This window comes from Pan paniscus, chromosome 2 (genome assembly GCF_029289425.2).
Source record: "Pan paniscus chromosome 2, NHGRI_mPanPan1-v2.0_pri, whole genome shotgun sequence".
In the NCBI taxonomy this organism is placed as follows: domain Eukaryota; kingdom Metazoa; phylum Chordata; class Mammalia; order Primates; family Hominidae; genus Pan; species Pan paniscus.
The window spans coordinates 18,491,503-18,510,518 of record NC_085926.1 but is presented as its reverse complement, the minus strand read 5'-3'; the positions used below and the strand labels follow the sequence as shown (position 1 = coordinate 18,510,518).

Sequence of the window (19,016 nt, the reverse complement as noted above, 5' to 3'; positions counted from 1 at the left end):
AAAGGCAGCATATGGTAATCATAAAAGCATTTGATACAATACAAAGGATGTAGGATTCTAGTTTCTGTGTGAGCTTAACCAAGTCATTTCTCCTCTTTGGGATCCAGTTTTCACATCTTTAAAATAATGGGGTAAGACTAGAAGAACACCTAAAAAATTTTACCCTAAAAAATTATAGGCTTCCAAATAATTGTATTTGGTGTATGCTTTATTAGTAAGCAGAACAAACACCTACCTTTAGCTGGTTCTGCAATTCTAAATTTTTGTGGCAGCTGTATATTTTCTGCTCTACTCTCTTAAATCATCTTCCTCCTCTATATTTGCCTTCCCTTCCTGTGCATTCCTAAAAATACGTTATGCAAATATTTTCCCTAACCACTGTATTTTAAGATTATGCTGTCCCTGACCTTGGGAGAGTAGAAGTTAATTTTTTGGTTGCTAATGATTGAGTCTTAGGGCTTAATAAGCCCTCCAAGTCCCCCAAGAATAAGCCCTCGAAGAACAAGAGGATAATAGCTTTAAGAAGAAAGCAAACACCTCTAAAGACACTCTAGGAGTGGGGTGGTACTGCATAAGTCAGGGAATTACCAGATGAAGCTTCAGGAGTGTAGAAATTGACAGGAATGCTGAGGGCCTTTTAGTCCAAGAAGAGTTGTGTAACAAGAGCTATCAAATTATTTGGGTGCATTATTTGGGTGCCCAGCACTCCCATAGCAAGGGGAGAGGGTTTCTTGGGCAACAATTGCCAGTATCCAGGGATCACATCATTGGTTCTTCCTATCAACAGAGATGAAAACAATTCTCTTCAACCTCGAGCACTTAAGGTGTTGACCATCTGACAGGAAACGCACTTGACTACACTTTGCCATAACACTTTGCTTAGTGTTTAACTGATTATAACTTTGGTAACTCCATTCTCACAACAACCCAAGATGTCCATATTCTGAAGAAGATACAGAGGAGGAAAAATGGTGTCAGCCATTAGAACTTAATGTGAATTAAAACCTGGAAGAATTAATCTATGAAGATGGAATTGACTTCCAAAAATATAAAAAGCCATTCAATTATCCCATGCTTACTCACATTTGCTATTTATATTTAAGCTTTTTATTGTTGTTGTTAAATATATTTGAAATTCTCCTGTAACAAGGATATCTCAATTTTAAACTAAATGATTATATTTTAACAAAAAAGTACGTTTATATAGAGTAAGAACAACTGGTATGTGCATGACCAGAAAATCACTTATATAATTCGGAGATAATATCGTAATTCTTGATGTGATGATGATTGAATTAAACATTTTTGAATACTTTTATTGGTGAGAAAAATCAAGTAAGAAATATTTTTAATGAAACAGAATATAGTGCTATTCAAATAATTGAATATTTATTTACTTACAGTAAATTCAAAGCTTATTTAATGTCTCCCATGAGAAGAGCATTTCAAGAATGTAGAGGTCTGGGCTGTGAAATTGATACCTTTCCATCATGAATTAATCAGCATCCTCCGACTTGAACAGGTGTTGGATGAGAAAGTTCAGGCTTTCCTGACCTAAGGCAGCAGGAAACCAACAAACTAAAATTCTTGTGATCTATTCCCAGACTGCAAATTGAAAATTGAAACACTATTTCAAATTATAGTTTGTACTGTTTTATCATTAGCCAATATTACTCTGTATTAGAGAAAAGGAGGCTTGAGAAACTCAGAGAATAAAATCCACTTTGGCAGTTTACATGAGATTACAGCTGTGGAAGAAATTTTTCCACTATTGCTAAAGCCAAGAAAAAAAAATCTTTGTTTTTTTGTTTTTTGCAGAATTTGCAAAAACAATAACTTTAAATCAGCCATCCTGATCTACCACAGGCTCTGGGTAATTATCCCCAATAGGTCCCTTTAGTGAGTCAGTTCCTATTTTTTTCTCCAAAAGTAGTTTCTTTCTGACATTTTTATGCAGTCTTTCTGTTTGCTAAAATAATAGAAGTCTCCTACTACAAAAACATCAACAACTGTCAAGGATTTTGTTTCTCCAAGGCTCAGCTCTCAAGTCTTCTGACTTAGTGGCTAATATGGCAATCTGAATTGCGAATTTCATGCAAATCCTTCTTTTTTTACCAGATTAATGAAACAAATTAAGACTGGCCCACTGCTCTACGTAGCTGTCAAACACCTATGCTGCATACCTGAAGTCTCTTCATGAATTTCTGGAAGATTCTTTTATTTATTTATTTTTGTTCTGGTGTTAAAGAACCCAGTATAAGGCAAGAAGAAAAATCACCTAAGGAGAACTTCTGCTTCCTGTCAAGATGGAGAAACAGGAACAGTTTACTCTTCCACCTGAAACAACAAAAAAATAAACAAAATACATGAACAATAGTTTTTAAGACACTGAGTCATCAGGCAATGCAGGATACTGAGCCCTCAGATATGTGAAACAAGTGATGTGGACTCTATGATTCCTCTACCTTACTACCTTAAGGGAGTTTCCAGGCCGCAGAACAGGGAGGGGAACCCAGGTGGAGTGTAGAAGACTCTATGAGCTGAGGAAATGAAATGGAGGGTCTGAGGAGACCAAAACAGCTTGAGTTCACAGAACAGATTACCAGAAAGGAAAGAGCTGTGCAGAGAGAGAACTTCAGATTTCTACAAAATGTCCCTCATTCTGAGTATGGGTAAATGCATTCATGTAAAGATACTACCTACGGCCAGAGAAAGGACCACCCAAAATGTACCTAGTGAGCATTCACTGGGGAGAATAGTGCCTGCCATCCACCAGGAAGACTGGAAAACCTCAAGATTTACGTGGCATTGAGTATGGTATTCTGAAGGGTCTTGCTTCAGTAGTAATGAATAATTAGCCCATGACTAACACTACTCTGGTCTACCTAGCAATGCCTAAAAACAAGGGTAGAAAAGATCAAACTGTTTCCAAGTAACTTAACTGTGTCCTATAATAAAGCTCAAGAATATTTATAGGAACACAAAAATACATAGCATCCCACAAGGCATAATTTACAATGTCTGGCATTCAAACAAAAATTTCCAGACACACAAAAGAAACAGGAAAATATGATATATAATGAGGAGATAAATCAATCAATTGAATCTGATTAAGAACTAACCACAGATGTTAGAGTTAGCAGAGAAGGATATTAAAATGGTTATTATAATTGTATTCCATATGTTCAAAAAGTTAAGTAAAAACATGAAAAGCATAAAAAGATCCAAACCAAACTTTTAATGATTAAAACTAAAATGTATAAGATGAAAAATATACTTTCTAGAATTAACAGCAGATTAGACATTGAGGAAGAAAAGATTAGTGAACTTGAAGGCATGGAAATAGAAGCAACCCAAAATGAAACATAGAGAGAAAACATAACTGTTAAAAACTGGGCAGAGTGTTAGGTGTGGGACAACTCAAACAGCCTAACACATGAGTAATTGAAGTCATAATGGAGGGGAAATATTTGAAGATATTATGGATGAAAATTTTCCAAACTTGATAAAAATGACAAACCCACATATATAAGAAGCTTAGCAAACCCTAAGCAAAAGAAACATAAAAGAAAGAATACTAAGGCACAGAATAATAAAATGTACCAAAATGGGTGATAAAGAGGAAATCTTATAAGCAGTAGAAGGAAAAGATATGTATACAGAAACAGAAATAAGGGTAACAGTAAATTTCTGTTACAAACAATGCAAAAGTAAAAAACAGTAGGGCAATATCTTTAAAGTATTTGGAGGGAAAAACTATTCTAGAATTCTATACCCACTGAGAAAAAAGTATTTCAAAAATGATAGCAAAATAAAGACTTTTGAGACATACAAAAGCAAAATAATATGTCAGTCTTGAGAAAATTGAGAAAATTGATGAAATTAATAAATCCATAGCCAGACTGGTCAGAGAAAAAGAAGGAAGATACAAATTGTCAGTAGTAGGCATGAAAGAAGTGAAACCAGGGCAAATTTTACAAATATCAAAATGACACTAAGGGAATATTATATACAACCTTATTTGAATAAACTCTACAACTTAGATACAATGGACAAATTCTTTGAAAGATACAAACTACCAAAGCTAACTCAAGAAAAAATTTAGGTAATATAAATAGCCCTCCACTATTAAAGAAATTAAATCAATAGTTATACAATTTCCCACAAAGAAATGCTGAGGTCCAGGTGGCTTCACTTGATAATCCTACCAAATATTCAAGGAAGAAATAGTGTCCATTCTACACAAATTATTGCACAAAACTGAAAAGGAGAGGACATTCTTCAACTCATTCTATAAGCCCAGAATTAAATGTCCAAAACAGATAGAGATATTACAAGAAAAGAAAACTGCAGGCCAACATCCCTCACGATCATTGTTGAAAAAGTTGTTACTGAAATTTGAGCAAATTAAATCCAACACCAGGTTAAAGGATAATACATCATGACCAAGTGTGCAAGGTTGGTTTAACAACAGAAAATCAATTAATGTACTCCATAATAATAAAGAAACAAAAGAAATGTATTAACTATATGATCATCTCAATAGATGTAGAAGAAAGTATTTGACAAATATCAATATACATTCTTTATTTGCTTTAAAAAAGGAATTTTACTGCCTTAAAAAAGGAACTTTCTCAACTTGATGAAGGGCTTCTATGAAAATATAGCTTAAAAAAAATAAGGAATAGCTAAGATCAGGAACAAAGCAAGATATCCACTCTCACCACTTCTCTTTCACATTATATTGGAATTTCTTGTCAATGCAATAAAGCAAGAAAAAGAAATAAAAGGTATCCAGATTGAAAAGAAATAAACAAAACTCTTTATTCACAAATGACATAATTATTCATGTAGAAAATCCACTGGAATCTATATTTTTGAAATAAGCTACTAGAATTATTAAATGAGTTGAAGCAATGTTGCAGGATAAAAGATCAATACATAAAAATCCATTTTATTTTATATATTAGCAATGAACCATCAGAAGTTAATATTTTGAAAACAATGCCATTAAAAATGGCCTCAAAAATATGAAATAATTAAAAATAAAAGTGTCAAAAGATGTAAAGGACCTGTGCACTGAATAACTATAAAACATTGCTGAAAGTAATTAAAGATCACCGAAATAAATGGTGAGATATACAGGTTGTGTATTCCTCATCCAAAATGCTTGGGACAAGAAGTGTTTTGGATTGTAAATTTTTTTGGATTTGGAATATTTGCATATGCATAATGAGATATCTTGGGAATGGGACCCAAGTCTAAACACAAAATGCATTTGTTTTATATACACCTTATGTACACAGCCTAAAGGTAATTTTACACAAAATTTTTTATACTTTTGTTCAGAAAACAAAGTTTGTATATATTGAACTATAAGAAAGCAAAGGTGTCAGATGTGTAATTTTCCACTTGTGGCATCATGTCATTACCGAAAAAGTTTCAGATTTTAGAGCATTTCAAATTTCAGATTTTCAGATTAGTGATGTTCTACCTATATTGTGTTCATTAGTCAAAAGACTCAATAATGCTAAGAAAGCCACTCTTCCCAAACCAATCCATACATTTAAACCAATCCCAATTAAAATTCTAGCAGGGTTTTTTGTAGAAATTAACTGATTCTAAAATTGATATAAAAATTCAAAGGACCCAGAATAGCCAAAACAACTCTGAAAAAAAAAGATGAACAAATTTAGAGAACTAACACTTATTATGAAGCTACAATAATCAAGACAGTTTGGTACTGGTGTAAAGATAGACAAATAGACGAATGGAACAGAAGAGAGTCCAGAAATAGACCCACACATATACAGACAAATGATTTTGACAAAGTTTCAAAGGCAATTCAGTAGAGAAAGATTAGTCTTTTCAACAAATGGTGCTGGAATAATTGGATATATATATATATATATGCAAGAAAAAAAAATAAACTTTGATCTATATCTTGCACCATAAAATTAACTCAACATGAATCATAGACCTAAATGTAAAACTTAAACCTATAAAACTTTTAGGAGAAAACTTCTGCAACTTTGATTAGGTAAAGATTCCTTAGATATGATACCAAAATCACAATCTGTAAAATAAAATATAGATACATTGGACATTATCATAATTTTAAAACTTCTATTTTTTGAAACACACTGCTAGCAAAATGAAAAGACAAACCAGATACTTGGGAGAAAATATTTGCAAACCACATATCTGATTTAAGACTTATATCCAAAATATATTTATATATATATTTAAAATTCTTAAAATTCAATAATAAGAAAACAATGGACAAAAGATTTCAACAGACACTTCATCAAAGAAAACATATAGATGGCAAATAAACCTGAAAAGATTCTCAACACCATTAAGTTAAAATCACAATGAGATAGCATTATAGACCTATTAGAATGGCTAATTTAAAAAAAAATACACCGCATCTGGTTTTAGCAAGAATTTTGAGCAACTGAAACTCTCATACACTGATGATAGAAATGTAAAATGATTCAACTACTTTGGAAAACCATTTGATAGTTTCTTATAAAGCAAAACACACACATGCATATAATCCATGCAACCTACTTCCAAGTATTTCCCCCAAGAAAATTAAAGTATCTGTCAATATAAAGATTTGTATACAAATATTCATAGCAAATTTATCTGTAACATCCTGTGTTACCCAGGGTTCTCTAGAGGGACAGAACTAATTGGATACATATAAAGGGGAGTTTATTAGGTATTAACTCACACAATCACAGGGTACCACAATAGGCCATCTGCAGGCTGAGGAACAAGGAAAGCCAGTCTGAGTTCCAAAACTGAAGAACCTGGAGTCTGACGTTAGAGGTCAGGAAGCATCCAGCACAGGAGAAAGGCTGGGAGGCTGGGCCATCTAGCCTTTTCATGTTTTTCTGCCTGCTTTATATTCGCTGGAAGCTGATTAGATGGTGCCCACCCAGGTTAAGAGTGGGTCTGCCTTTCCCAGTTCACTGACTCAAATGTTAATCTCCTTTGACAACATCCTCACAGACACCCAGGATCAATACTTTGCATCCTTCAATCCAATCAAGTTGACACTCAGTATTAACCATCACAAGTCCACCCTTTGTCAACTTGTACCCACACACATCTCCTGAGATCATACATACTCTTCAAATAAACATATTAATAGGTCATAATTATGCTTAAGATAATACAACTATCCTTCATAGAACTATCCTTCATAAAACCAGAAATGCACCAATCCTCAACCCAGATACTATTACCTAAAGTTAACAATACTTAAATGCTGATAGGAAGTCGATAAATCTTATGTCACATAATAAAGGAAAAAGAAAATGAAGATTTTTCTTAGTACAAGTGTGTACATGCATAAACATCATTTTAACAAAATCAAGAGGAAATATTCATGACAATTACACTCCTCATTTCTGCAACTGGTCACGTAGTCGTAGCTGGTGTTGATGACTACCTTCTTCTACTACCCATTCTGTATTCTCTTTGCCTTCAGCAAGCACCTCGATAGTTCATGGTTTTTTTCCTGGTGGTGTGACCCAAATCTTCATTCCTGAAGAGTCTGGGCCATCTGTAGTCCTGCCTGGATTGGGCTGTTGTAGTTTCCCATTGACTTTAATCACAGGCATGGTAATACTAAGAGACGCCCTAATGGGTCTCCTGTGTTCCATGCATACTCTTCCTTGCCTCCATTGTGGAATAGTAGAATGATTTCATCTTGATAGTCCAGGTAAATCACCCCAGCCAACACTGTAACTCCTTCCTTTCTTAGCCTGTTGACTTAAAGGTAGGAGGAACCCAAAGTCTCCAGGTGGCAATACTAACTTCCAGTTTAATGGAATTGTTGTGTCTCCTGGTGGCAGTGTTCCTCCCTCTGGAACTAAGACCTCTAGGCCAGCAGAATGCAATGTTGTGGGGACAGGAAGCAAAACTGTTGCTAGTGGATCCCTAGGGGTGACGGTGAATGGTGATGATCAAGAGGTGCCCCTTTCACTTCCACCCCTCGATCCCTGGACTTGTGAATCCTGGCTATGGGAGCAAGAGTACCATACACTGGACGCTGATTCAGAGCATATACAGCCTTCTGGAGAACTTTGCGCCAGCCCTGCAAAGTATCGTCGCCTAGTTGGCATTGTAATTGTGACTTCAAAAAGCTATTCTAACATTCTATCAATCCATCTTCTTCAGGATGATGTGGAACATGGGAAGACCAGCGAATTCCATGAGCATGAGCCTACTGACACACTTCTTTAGCCGTAAAGTGAGTGCCTTGGTCAGAGGCAATGCTGTGTGGAATACCATGACACTTGATAAGGCATTACGTGAGTCCACAGATGGTAGTCTTGGCAGAAGCACTACATGCAGGATAGGCAAACTTATATCTGGAGTAAGTGTATATTCCAGTAAGGACAAACTTCTGCACTTTCCATAATGGAAGAGGTCCAACATAATCAGCCTGCCACCAGGTGGCTGGCTGATCACCCCTGAAGTTGCTTATCAGCTTAAGGAGATTTTGGGCTGAGACAATGGGGTTTTCTAGATATACAATCATGTCATCTGCAAACAGGGACAATTTGACTTCCTCTTTTCCTAATTGAATACCCTTTATTTCCTTCTCCTGCCTAATTGCCCTGGCCAGAACTTCCAACACTATGTTGAATAGGAGTGGTGAGAGAGGGCATCCCTGTCTTGTGCCCGTTTTCAAAGGGAATGCTTCCAGTTTTTGCCCATTCAGTATGATACTGGCTGTGGGTTTGTCATAGATAGCTCTTATTATTTTGAAATATGTCCCATCAATACCTAATTTATTGAGAGTTTTTAGCATGAAGGGTTGTTGAATTTTGTCAAAGGCCTTTTCTGCATCTATTGAGATAATCATGTGGTTTTTGTCTTTGGCTCTGTTTATATGCTGGATTACATTTATTGATTTGCGTATATTGAACCAGCCTTGCATCCCAGGGATGAAGCCCACTTGATCATGGTGGATAAGCTTTTTGATGTGCTGCTGGATTCGGTTTGCCAGTATTTTATTGAGGATTTTTGCATCAATGTTCATCAAGGATATTGGTCTAAAATTCTCTTTTTTGGTTGTGTCTCTGCCCGGCTTTGGTATCAGAATGATGCTGGCCTCATAAAATGAGTTAGGGAGGATTCCCTCTTTTTCTATTGATTGGAATAGTTTCAGAAGGAATGGTACCAGTTCCTCCTTGTACCTCTGGTAGAATTCGGCTGTGAATCCATCTGGTGCTGAACTCTTTTTGGTTCGTAAGCTATTGATTATTGCCACAATTTCAGCTCCTGTTATTGGTCTATTCAGAGATTCAACTTCTTCCTGGTTTAGTCTTGGGAGAGTGTATGTGTCAAGGAATTTATCCATTTCTTCTAGATTTTCTAGTTTATTTGCGTAGAGGTGTTTATAGTATTCTCTGATGGTAGTTTGTATTTCTGTGGGATCGGTGGTGATATCCCCCTTATCATTTTTTATTGTGTCTATTTGATTCTTCTCTCTTTTTTTCTTTATTAGTCTTGCTAGCGGTCTATCAATTTTGTTGATCCTTTCAAAAAAACCAGCTCCTGGATTCATTAATTTTTTGAAGGGTTTTTTGTGTCTCTATTTCCTTCAGTTCTGTTCTGATTTTAGTTATTTCTTGCCTTCTGCTAGCTTTTGAATGTGTTTGCTCTTGCTTTTCTAGTTCTTTTAATTGTGATGTTAGGGTGTCAATTTTGGATCTTTCCTGCTTTCTCTTGTGGGCATTTAGTGCTATAAATTTCCCTCTACACACTGCTTTGAATGCGTCCCAGAGATTCTGGTATGTTGTGTCTTTGTTCTCGTTGGTTTCAAAGAACATCTTTATTTCTGCCTTCATTTCGTTATGTACCCAGTAGTCATTCGGGAGCAGGTTTTTCAGTTTCCATGTAGTTGAGCGATTTTCAGTGAGATTCTTAATCCTGAGTTCTAGTTTGACTGCACTGTGGTCTGAGAGATAGTTTGTTATAATCTCTGTTCTTTTACATTTGCTGAGGAGAGCTTTACTTCCAAGTATGTGGTCAATTTTGGAATAGGTGTGGTGTGGTGCTGAAAAAAATGTATATTCTGTTGATTTGGGGTGGAGAGTTCTGTAGATGTCTATTAGGTCCACTTGGTGCAGAGCTGAGCTCAATTCCTGGGTATCCTTGTTAACTTTCTGTCGCATTGATCTGTCTAATGTTGACAGTGGGGTGTTAAAGTCTCCCATTATTAATGTGTGGGAGTCTAAGTCTCTTTGTAGGTCACTCAGGACTTGCTTTATGAATCTGGGTGCTCCTGTATTGGGTGCATATATATTTAGGATAGTTAGCTCTTCTTGTTGAATTGATCCCTTTACCATTATGTAATGGCCTTCTTTGTCTCTTTTGATCTTTGTTGGTTTAAAGTCTGTTTTATCAGAGACTAGGATTGCAACCCCTGCCTTTTTTTGTTTTCCATTTGCTTGGTAGATCTTCCTCCATCCCTTTATTTTGAGCCTGTGTGTGTCTCTGCACGTGAGATGGGTTTCCTGAATACAGCACACTGATGGGTCTTGACTCTTTATCCAATTTGCCAGTCTGTGTCTTTTAACTGGAGCATTTAGTCCATTTACATTTAAAGTTAATAGTGTTATGTGTGAATTTGATCCTGTCATTTTGATGTTAGCTGGTTATTTTGCTAGTTAGTTGATGCAGTTTCTTCCTAGTCTCGATGGTCCTTACATTTTGGCATGATTTTGCAGCGGCTGGTACTGGTTGTTCCTTTCCATGTTTAGCGCTTCCTTCAGGAGCTCTTTTAGGGCAGGCCTGGTGGTGACAAAATCTCTCAGCATTTGCTTGTCTGTAAAGTATTTTATTTCTCCTTCACTTATGAAGCTTAGTTTGGCTGGATATGAAATTCTGGGTTGAAAATTCTTCCCTTTAAGAATGTTGAATATTGGTCCCCACTCTCTTCTGGCTTGTAGGGTTTCTGCTGAGAGATCCGCTGTTAGTCTGATGGGCTTCCCTTTGAGGGTAACCCGACCTTTCTCTCTGGCTGCCCTTAACATTTTTTCCTTCATTTCAACTTTGGTGAATCTGACAATTATGTGTCTTGGAGTTGCTCTTCTCAAGGAGTATCTTTGTGGCGTTCTCTGTATTTCCTGAATCTGAACGTTGGCCTGCCTTGCTAGATTGGGGAAATTCTCCTGGATAATATCCTGCAGAGTGTTTTCCAACTTGGTTCCATTCTCCCCATCACTTTCAGGTACACCAATCAGACGCAGATTTGGTCTTTTCACATAGTCCCATATTTCTTGGAGGCTTTGTTTATTTCTTTTTATTCTGTTTTCTCTAAACTTTCCTTCTCGCTTCATTTCATTCATTTCATCTTCCATTGCTGATACCCTTTCTTCTAGTTGATCGCATCGGCTCCTGAGGCTTCTGCATTCTTCACGTAGTTCTCGTGCCTTGGCTTTCAGCTCCATCAGCTCCTTTAAGCACTTCTCTCTATTGGTTACTCCAGTTATACATTCTTCTAAATTTTTTTCAAAGTTTTCAACTTCTTTGCCTTTGGTTTGAATGTCCTCCCATAGCTCAGAGTAATTTGATCGTCTGAAGCCTTCTTCTCTCAGCTCGTCAAAGTCATTCTCCGTCCAGCTTTGTTCTGTTGCTGGTGAGGAGCTGCGTTCCTTTGGAGGAGGAGAGGCGCTCTGATTTTCAGAGTTTCCAGTTTTTCTGTTCTGTTTTTTCCCCATCTTTGTGGTTTTATCTACTTTTGGTCTTTAATGATGGTGATGTACAGATGAGTTTTTGGTGTGGATGTCCTTTCTGTTTGTTAGTTTTCCTTCTAATAGACAGGACCCTCAGCTGCAGGTCTGTTGTAGTACCCTGCAGTGTGAGGTGTCAGTGTGCCCCTGCTGGAGGGTGCTTCCCAGTTAGGCTGCTCGGGGGTCAGGGGTCAGGGACCCACTTGAGGAGGCAGTCTGCCCGTTCTCAGATCTCCAGCTGCCTACTGGGAGAACCCCTGCTCTTTTCAAAGCTGTCAGACAGGGACATTTAAGTCTGCAGAGGTTACTGCTGTCTTTTTTTTTGTCTGTGCCCTGCCCCCAGAGGTGGAGCCTACAGAGGCAGGCAGGCCTCCTTGAGCTGTGGTGGGCTCCACCCAGTTCGAGCTTCCCGGCTGCTTTGTTTACCTAAGCAAGCCTGGGCAATGGTGGGCGCCCCTCCCCCAGCCTGGCTGCCGCCTTGCAGTTTGATCTCAGACTGCTGTGCTAGCAATCAGTGAGACTCCGTGGGGTAGGACCCTCCGAGCCAGGTGCGGGATATAATCTCGTGGTGCACCGTTTTTTAAGCCTGTGGGAAAAGCACAGTATTCGGGTGGGAGTGACCCGATTTTCCAGGTGCCGTCTGTCACCCCTTTCTTTGATTAGGAAAGGGAACTCCCTGACCCCTTGTGCTTCCTGAGTGAGGCAATGCCTTGCCCTGCTTCGAATCGAGCACAGTGCGCTGCACCCACTGACCTGCGCCCACTGTCTGTCACTCCCTAGTGAGATGAACCCGGTACCTCAGATGGAAATGCAGAAATCACCCGTCTTCTGCGTCCCTCAGGCTCGGAGCTGTAGACTGGAGCTGTTCCTATTGGGCCATCTTGGCTCTCCCTCTGTAGCTATGTATTCTTATCACATTTGGGGGAAAGACTGGAGATAACAAGGAATTATCACAATAAAGGAAAATATATTTTGCTTAATCTATGTTAATATATTTTAATGTCTCACAGGGAAATGAATGTGTATATACATTTTTCTAAATTAAGCATATATAAATAATTTGAAAACTTTACTTACCAAACTTAGACCCCAGTTTGTGTTATTCCTACTGGAATTAAAACTTCAATTAACTAGAATTATCAGAAAAAGGCATCGTTTAATTAGTTTTTTTTTCTGCCTAACTTAAAATCATTAACCAAAACATTCTTTGTTTTTATTCTGTATTGCTCAGAATCTTTGTAAATTTTAAGTGGGCAAGTTTTTTCACTTAGCAAGGAGAATAGCCTGAATGTAATCTTATTTGATTAATTAGGTTGCTGAGTTGTTTCAGGAGTGTGATTGTGGAAGTCAAGTCTCATCATACCAGAGATTTGGAAGATGTAAATGTTTTTAATGAAGGAATAGTCCTGGGGAGTGCCTGTATTACTTACAACTCTTTATGTTGAAATTGACACGAACCCCATAACGTGGCTCAAACTACAAGTTGTTGTTTGAGCAAATATGTTTACAATTGAGCCCAGAAGACGCTCTTACTTCAGATAAGGCTTGACCCAGGAGTCCAAAAGTTGTTGTTTTGACCCTGAATTCCCTCTGTCTTCTGCCCCAGTGGCTTCAAACTAAGGCTCTACACAGTGGTTGCCACACCAGAAACAGGCTGTCTCCTATAGGTAAAAAAATGTTTCCACCATTTCAGAACTCACATTCTTTTGCAACACAGTTAAAGAAGGGAGCTTCTTCCAAGGTGAGAAGGAAATATCTCCTTCTATCTCATTGGCTCTGATTGAGCTACCTACTTATCTCTGAGCCAGGCAGTATGGGAGGGGGAAATGAGGGAGAGGAATATAATATAGTGGTTGGCCTAAGTCAATCTGGGCTCACTCCTAAGACAGGCGGTGGGGTCAATTCTATACAAACTAAATGTCTGTGATGTGGTGTGGTATGGGGGACAGGTAGTGAAGATAAAATTTTCCAAAGGAAAATAATGGTAAGGGAGAATGGATGTCAGGCACACAACCAACAAACGTCCACCACAACATCCATGAAAAGGCTCTTGAATTTAGGGTCAGACAGTCCAGAGTTCACAACCTGTCTTAGATTGTTTTGTGCTGCTATAACAAAACTTTCTAAAGAGTACTTTCTAAAGAGAAAAAATATTTATCACAGTTCATAGGCTAAGTCCAAGATTGAGGAGCTGGCATCTGATTAGGGCCTTCTTGTGGCATTATCCCATGGTGGAAGGCAGAAGGGCAAGAGAGGGCAAGTGACAAAGAGGACCAAATTTGGCCTTTTATAATGATCTCACTCCTGTGAAAACTGGATTAATCCATTCATGAGGGTGAAGCTCTCATGGCCTAATCTACCTCTTACCAGTCCTACCTCTTAATACTGCTACAATGGCAATTAAATTTTAACATTAATTTGGGAGGAGACAGTCAAACCACAGCACAACCCAATTCTATCATTTATTATTTATAGGACTTCCAGCAAGCTGACTTCTTTACATCTATTTCCTCTTCTGTAGAATGGTGATAATAATATAACGTCCCAAGGTTGTTATGGAGGCTACATAAGATAATATATATACAATGAATAATATAGTGTCCAATACATAGTAGGTGCTAATGATAATTGTTGCTCTTGTACAAATTCTTCAATCCTATAAAAGCCTGCTATTAAAATGGAAGGAAGGAAAATTCTCTTTCACAGAGCACAAGTCACCACTCTGGCTAAAGGAAAAGCAATTTCAGGGAACATTTGACTTTTGACAATTGGCTTTACCCAATGTGTGGAAAATCCTCTAACAAACCTCTACTGAGAGGCACATTAGGATGGAAATATTTCTGGAGTTCCAAATTCAAAATGGAATTCATTTTTTTCCAGAGAAATAGTGATCTGGTGATCGAGTTTCTCCAGTAACTCAGAACTATTAATTTAGTCTACAGTGTAGCTGGAAAATAGTAACTTCACAGGTAAATTTGGTGTGATTACAGTGATATTCTGCCCCCAAATAATGATATCTACACCAGAATGTTGATGGGGAAAACACATTTGTAAGTGACTTCAAAATAAATTTTTAGTATACACTCCATTATAAAATAATGAGCTAGTTTAAAGTCTGGCTGCAGTACATACCATCTCAACACATCATTGAGAGTGTTTATGTATATATATCTATATGTATGTGTGTATATATAGATATATGTGTGTATATGTGTGTGTGTATATATATATATACATAAATCTAAATTGGATTATGCAGAAAATTTTCAGGGGCAGGGTCTATGGGTGCATAGAGGACATCAAAACAATAGATTATTCAATGATATGTGCCACTACACAAGGTACCATCAAAGTCCATTCACTTTGCTATCTAAACAGTCATTGACTCTGTGCCACATTGTTGCATCACCAAATGTTATTTCTTGTACTTCTACACAAAATGCTCTTTTACATATAAATAATGTCTTGGAAATGTTTGTCTTTGGGGGAGAAAGGACAAAAGTGAAAAAGAGAGTTCTCATTAAGAAGCAAACTACTAAACCAGACCAGTACATGTTTCTGCCCTAATACAACAATTAATATGATAGTTTCTAGAAGGCCATCAGGTTTCCTGACATCCTCAGCTACAATGAAGTTCGCTGCTTTATTTTTTTAATTCACGGCTCTCCCTCTGTGGAAGGTTGCAGGTGTGAAGCAGCTGTGTTCAAGGTAACATCTCATACATTTGCACAGCATGACAGACTGTGCTCACATCTTTTCTTTTCTTTTTCTCTTTTCTTTTCTGTTTTCTTTTCTTTCTAATTTGAGTTTATAGGATTTCACTCTAGTGCTCAATAGCCCTTTTGGCCAGGGAACACTTTCTTCAATCCAACCTAAAATCCTCATGCTATAACAGCAAATAGTTTTCTTTTTAAATTCACTATGTAGAAATTTGAGCACAGCTGGCCAATCTATTCTGTGTTAAACCCTTTCATGAACTTGAAGATCATTATTAAGTTTCCTCAGTCTTCCCTTCTCCTGGCCATAGAATAATCCCCACTCATTTGCTATAACATTTCTTAGTTACAAACTATTTTATCATCTCTGTTTTTTTTTTCTGTTTACCCTATCCCAAGTTCTCCTATCCTTTCTGCACTTCACCTCTTACTTTGGTTAGGAGGCTGACCAGGAGGTAGTATAATAAGGAGAGAATAACGTGACTGTGGACATGGCCTTCAGACAGACCAGGATTTGAATCTTGGCTCTATTGCAGACCTTTTTTTAAACACTCTTCCAAATTACTGAACACTTCAGTTCCTTAGTATGTAAAACAGAGATAATTCTAAGGGTATTGTGAGAACTAAATAGCTTTCTACACACACTCACACACACACAGCTTTCTAGGCACCACCAAATGCTCAATAAATGCTTAAAATGATGTAGTAGTCACTGCAGTGACCCACACAGGTTTCCCTGAATTCCTTTACTGTTTCCTGAATTTCTTCCTAGGTCCAAGACTCTTATTTCCAATGGCCTGTCCATTTGTCTGTTTTTAGAGGATTACCCGATGGCTGTGAGAGAAGTAATTGGGAGTTTACATGGCTCTTGGGTGTTCTTAGCTATGACTGATAATGCAAGTGTATGAAAACCTAAGTTCCTCCCAGCTGCTTTATGGCAGACAACTCAATTTATGCTCTAAGGTTCCCTTGTAGATTTAGGCCAAAGCTCCCTACTATAAGACTTGGCCAAAAATAGCACACTTTGCTTGACTTCCCTTTTCCTCTCCTCATGCCCCCACTCACTTACTGACTTCTTCTGGGGGAACTTTCTTAATGAGTCATTTATTCACAAATTCTCATCTGCTTCTGGGTAATTTTTAAGACATGTACCAATATAATTATTGTTCTCACCTCCGCATAGTGCAATTTGTTCAAATGCTTCTGTTTAAGAGACAGAATATTGATTTTTGCTCAAGTGGACAAATGTTCTGAAAAAATTCCCAACAAGGCAACTTTAACTCATCACACCACAGATGAAATGCAGAGCATAGTGAATTTAGTGAATTATGAGAAGTAAAGGAGGTTTAGTGAATTATGAGAAGTAAAGCAGGTTGCATGGGCATTTATAAGATAATTCATAATAATTCACTCTTTAGAAATTGTTTTCCTTTCCCCACCTTGTTTCTGTACTGCTGAGCCTACAAGGAATAAAACATTTTCTAGTCTGTGAACTGGATTCTGCTCAACATCAAGAAAATGTGGTTTCAGTATGTCTCATCTCCTTTCCTCCCTTCCAAGAGAGCTAGGACTAAAGACAGCATCTCGAGATACTGCAACAAGTCCCCTTACCTGAGCCACTGTGAAAAAGGAGACATGAGAATCCAACAACTGAGAGCCAAGCACGGATACATAGTGCAGCTGGAGCAGGAAGAGAAAAGTTGAGATCCTACAGAGGCAGGTTAAGGGCAAGAACAATGAAGAACCTTCAAGAAGCATCCAGAGTAATTGCCAGCCAGTCCCTTGGGTCATGGCATATGTGGTGACACATCAGCCTATCTCAAAAGTTCAACCACAGAGATTTTAGAGCTAAAGACGACCCAGGATGGGAGGGGGGAGGTGTCTATTGAACATCAGTATCAAGCCAACCACATCACTCCCAATGGGGTCATTAAGGGACTTAAGTATATTGTTCTTCTCATGGATTATCTCTTTGTTTCTATTCTCTCCTTTGTACTCCACTCCTAGATAGGTCACAAATTAAAAAGTAAGTTTTCTGTCACTAACCTCAAAGAGGAAATCAAATAACCAACAGGAATCAGTATGTTTAATGTTTCCCTCGGCCCTGAGGGGCAGTCCCACACCTATCCTATACTACATAAGCTTCGTGACAGCCTTCTCTAAGTGGCTGCATTTCAGTTAGTTGAGACTACCAAAAATGCAATTCCAAACATGTGGAGCAGCACTATCTTTATTTTTCACCTGTATTCGCCTTTCTTGTGTTTCATGGGGGGAAGTTCTATCGTTTTCCAACTTTGATCACTCCCTTCCATCTCTCTTCCCTTTTTCCAATTCTACTTTAAATCAGATGGACCTTGGGGCATTCTTAAAAAATCAAAGGGATATACTTTTCTTTAGCCAAGATTAAACTCCACTCTGTAGCAAAATTAAACTCCCTACCAAATCTACCCACACAACTGCAACACCATTCACTTTTTTTTTTTTTAATTGGGGCTTTACGTTTAAATTGACAACTACAGAGAGGACTTTTATCCATTTACATTAAGCCAGTTTTGTTTTCTTCCAAAAGATGAGAAATCAGTTATTTATTTATCTCTACCTCTTGCTCTTGCCAAGGCCATGACATGATAAATACATTGAGAAAGCAGAGCAGAAGCACACACACAATTTTTTTACAAGGCCTCTTTTCCCTGTTGTCATGGTTTCCATTGAAGACTGTTACATATAATCTATTCAGATGATATTCTATTTGTTTGTTTGCTTGCCTGTTTTGAATATTACATTCTTTCAATATTTTAGTGTGCAAGAAGGTGATGGTAAGGAACTTAGAACTCTCAATATCTAGTTCCCTCACTCCAGCTTGCTTTCAAACAAGTTACTTACACAGGAGCACATTGTTTCATTTAATCCATAGAGGTTGATAAGCTGTTTTGGGTTACTTCAGACCTTGTGCTCAACAGATATTCTGAAGTTATTCTGAAGGTCACTGATCAACTCTATATTGTTAAATGTGGTCACTAAATTCCATTCAATGATTCCCATCTTATTTGTCCTTTCAGCGACATGTGACCTTTCAGCAATCAATCAGTATATCTGCCTTGAAACATGTTTTTTACTTTCTTCTAGGACATGGTACTCTGTTTATTTATTTATTTATTTATTTTTGAGATAGAGTCTCACTTTGTCGCCCAGGCTGGAGTGCAGTGGCGCGATCTCGGCTCACTTGCAACCTCTGCCTCCTGGGTTCAAGCGACTCTTCTGCCTTAGCCTCCAGAGTAGCTGGCACTACAGGCACACGCCACCACTCCCGGCTAGTTTTTGTATTTTTAATAGAGACAAGGTGTCACCATATTGGCCAGGCTGGTCTCAAACTCCTGACCTCGTGATCTGCCTGCCTCGGCCTCCCAAAGTGCTGGGATTACAGATGTGAGCCACCATGCCCAGCCAGTACTCTTTTTGGCCACTCCTTCTCAGCTTCATTGGCTAGTTTCTCCTCATCTCCCTGAACTCCAAGGTTCAGTTCATAGATGCCTTCTCTCAG

General features: G+C 37.9%; 1 protein-coding gene across 1 annotated transcript in view; it reads right to left on the bottom strand.

Annotated features, from left to right (window-relative positions):
• The window catches only part of LOC134729875 (homeobox protein Hox-D9-like), an 87,014-nt gene that overhangs the window by 2,533 nt on the left and 65,465 nt on the right, over positions 1-19,016 (bottom strand). The window contains exons 3-4 of the mRNA XM_063602084.1: positions 2,279-2,337; positions 1,402-1,554 (exon numbers count right to left, since the gene is read on the bottom strand). Coding sequence (XP_063458154.1) covers positions 1,496-1,554; positions 2,279-2,337 — 118 coding nt within the window. The 3' untranslated portion in view covers positions 1,402-1,495. The remainder of the gene's footprint in view (positions 1-1,401; positions 1,555-2,278; positions 2,338-19,016) is intronic.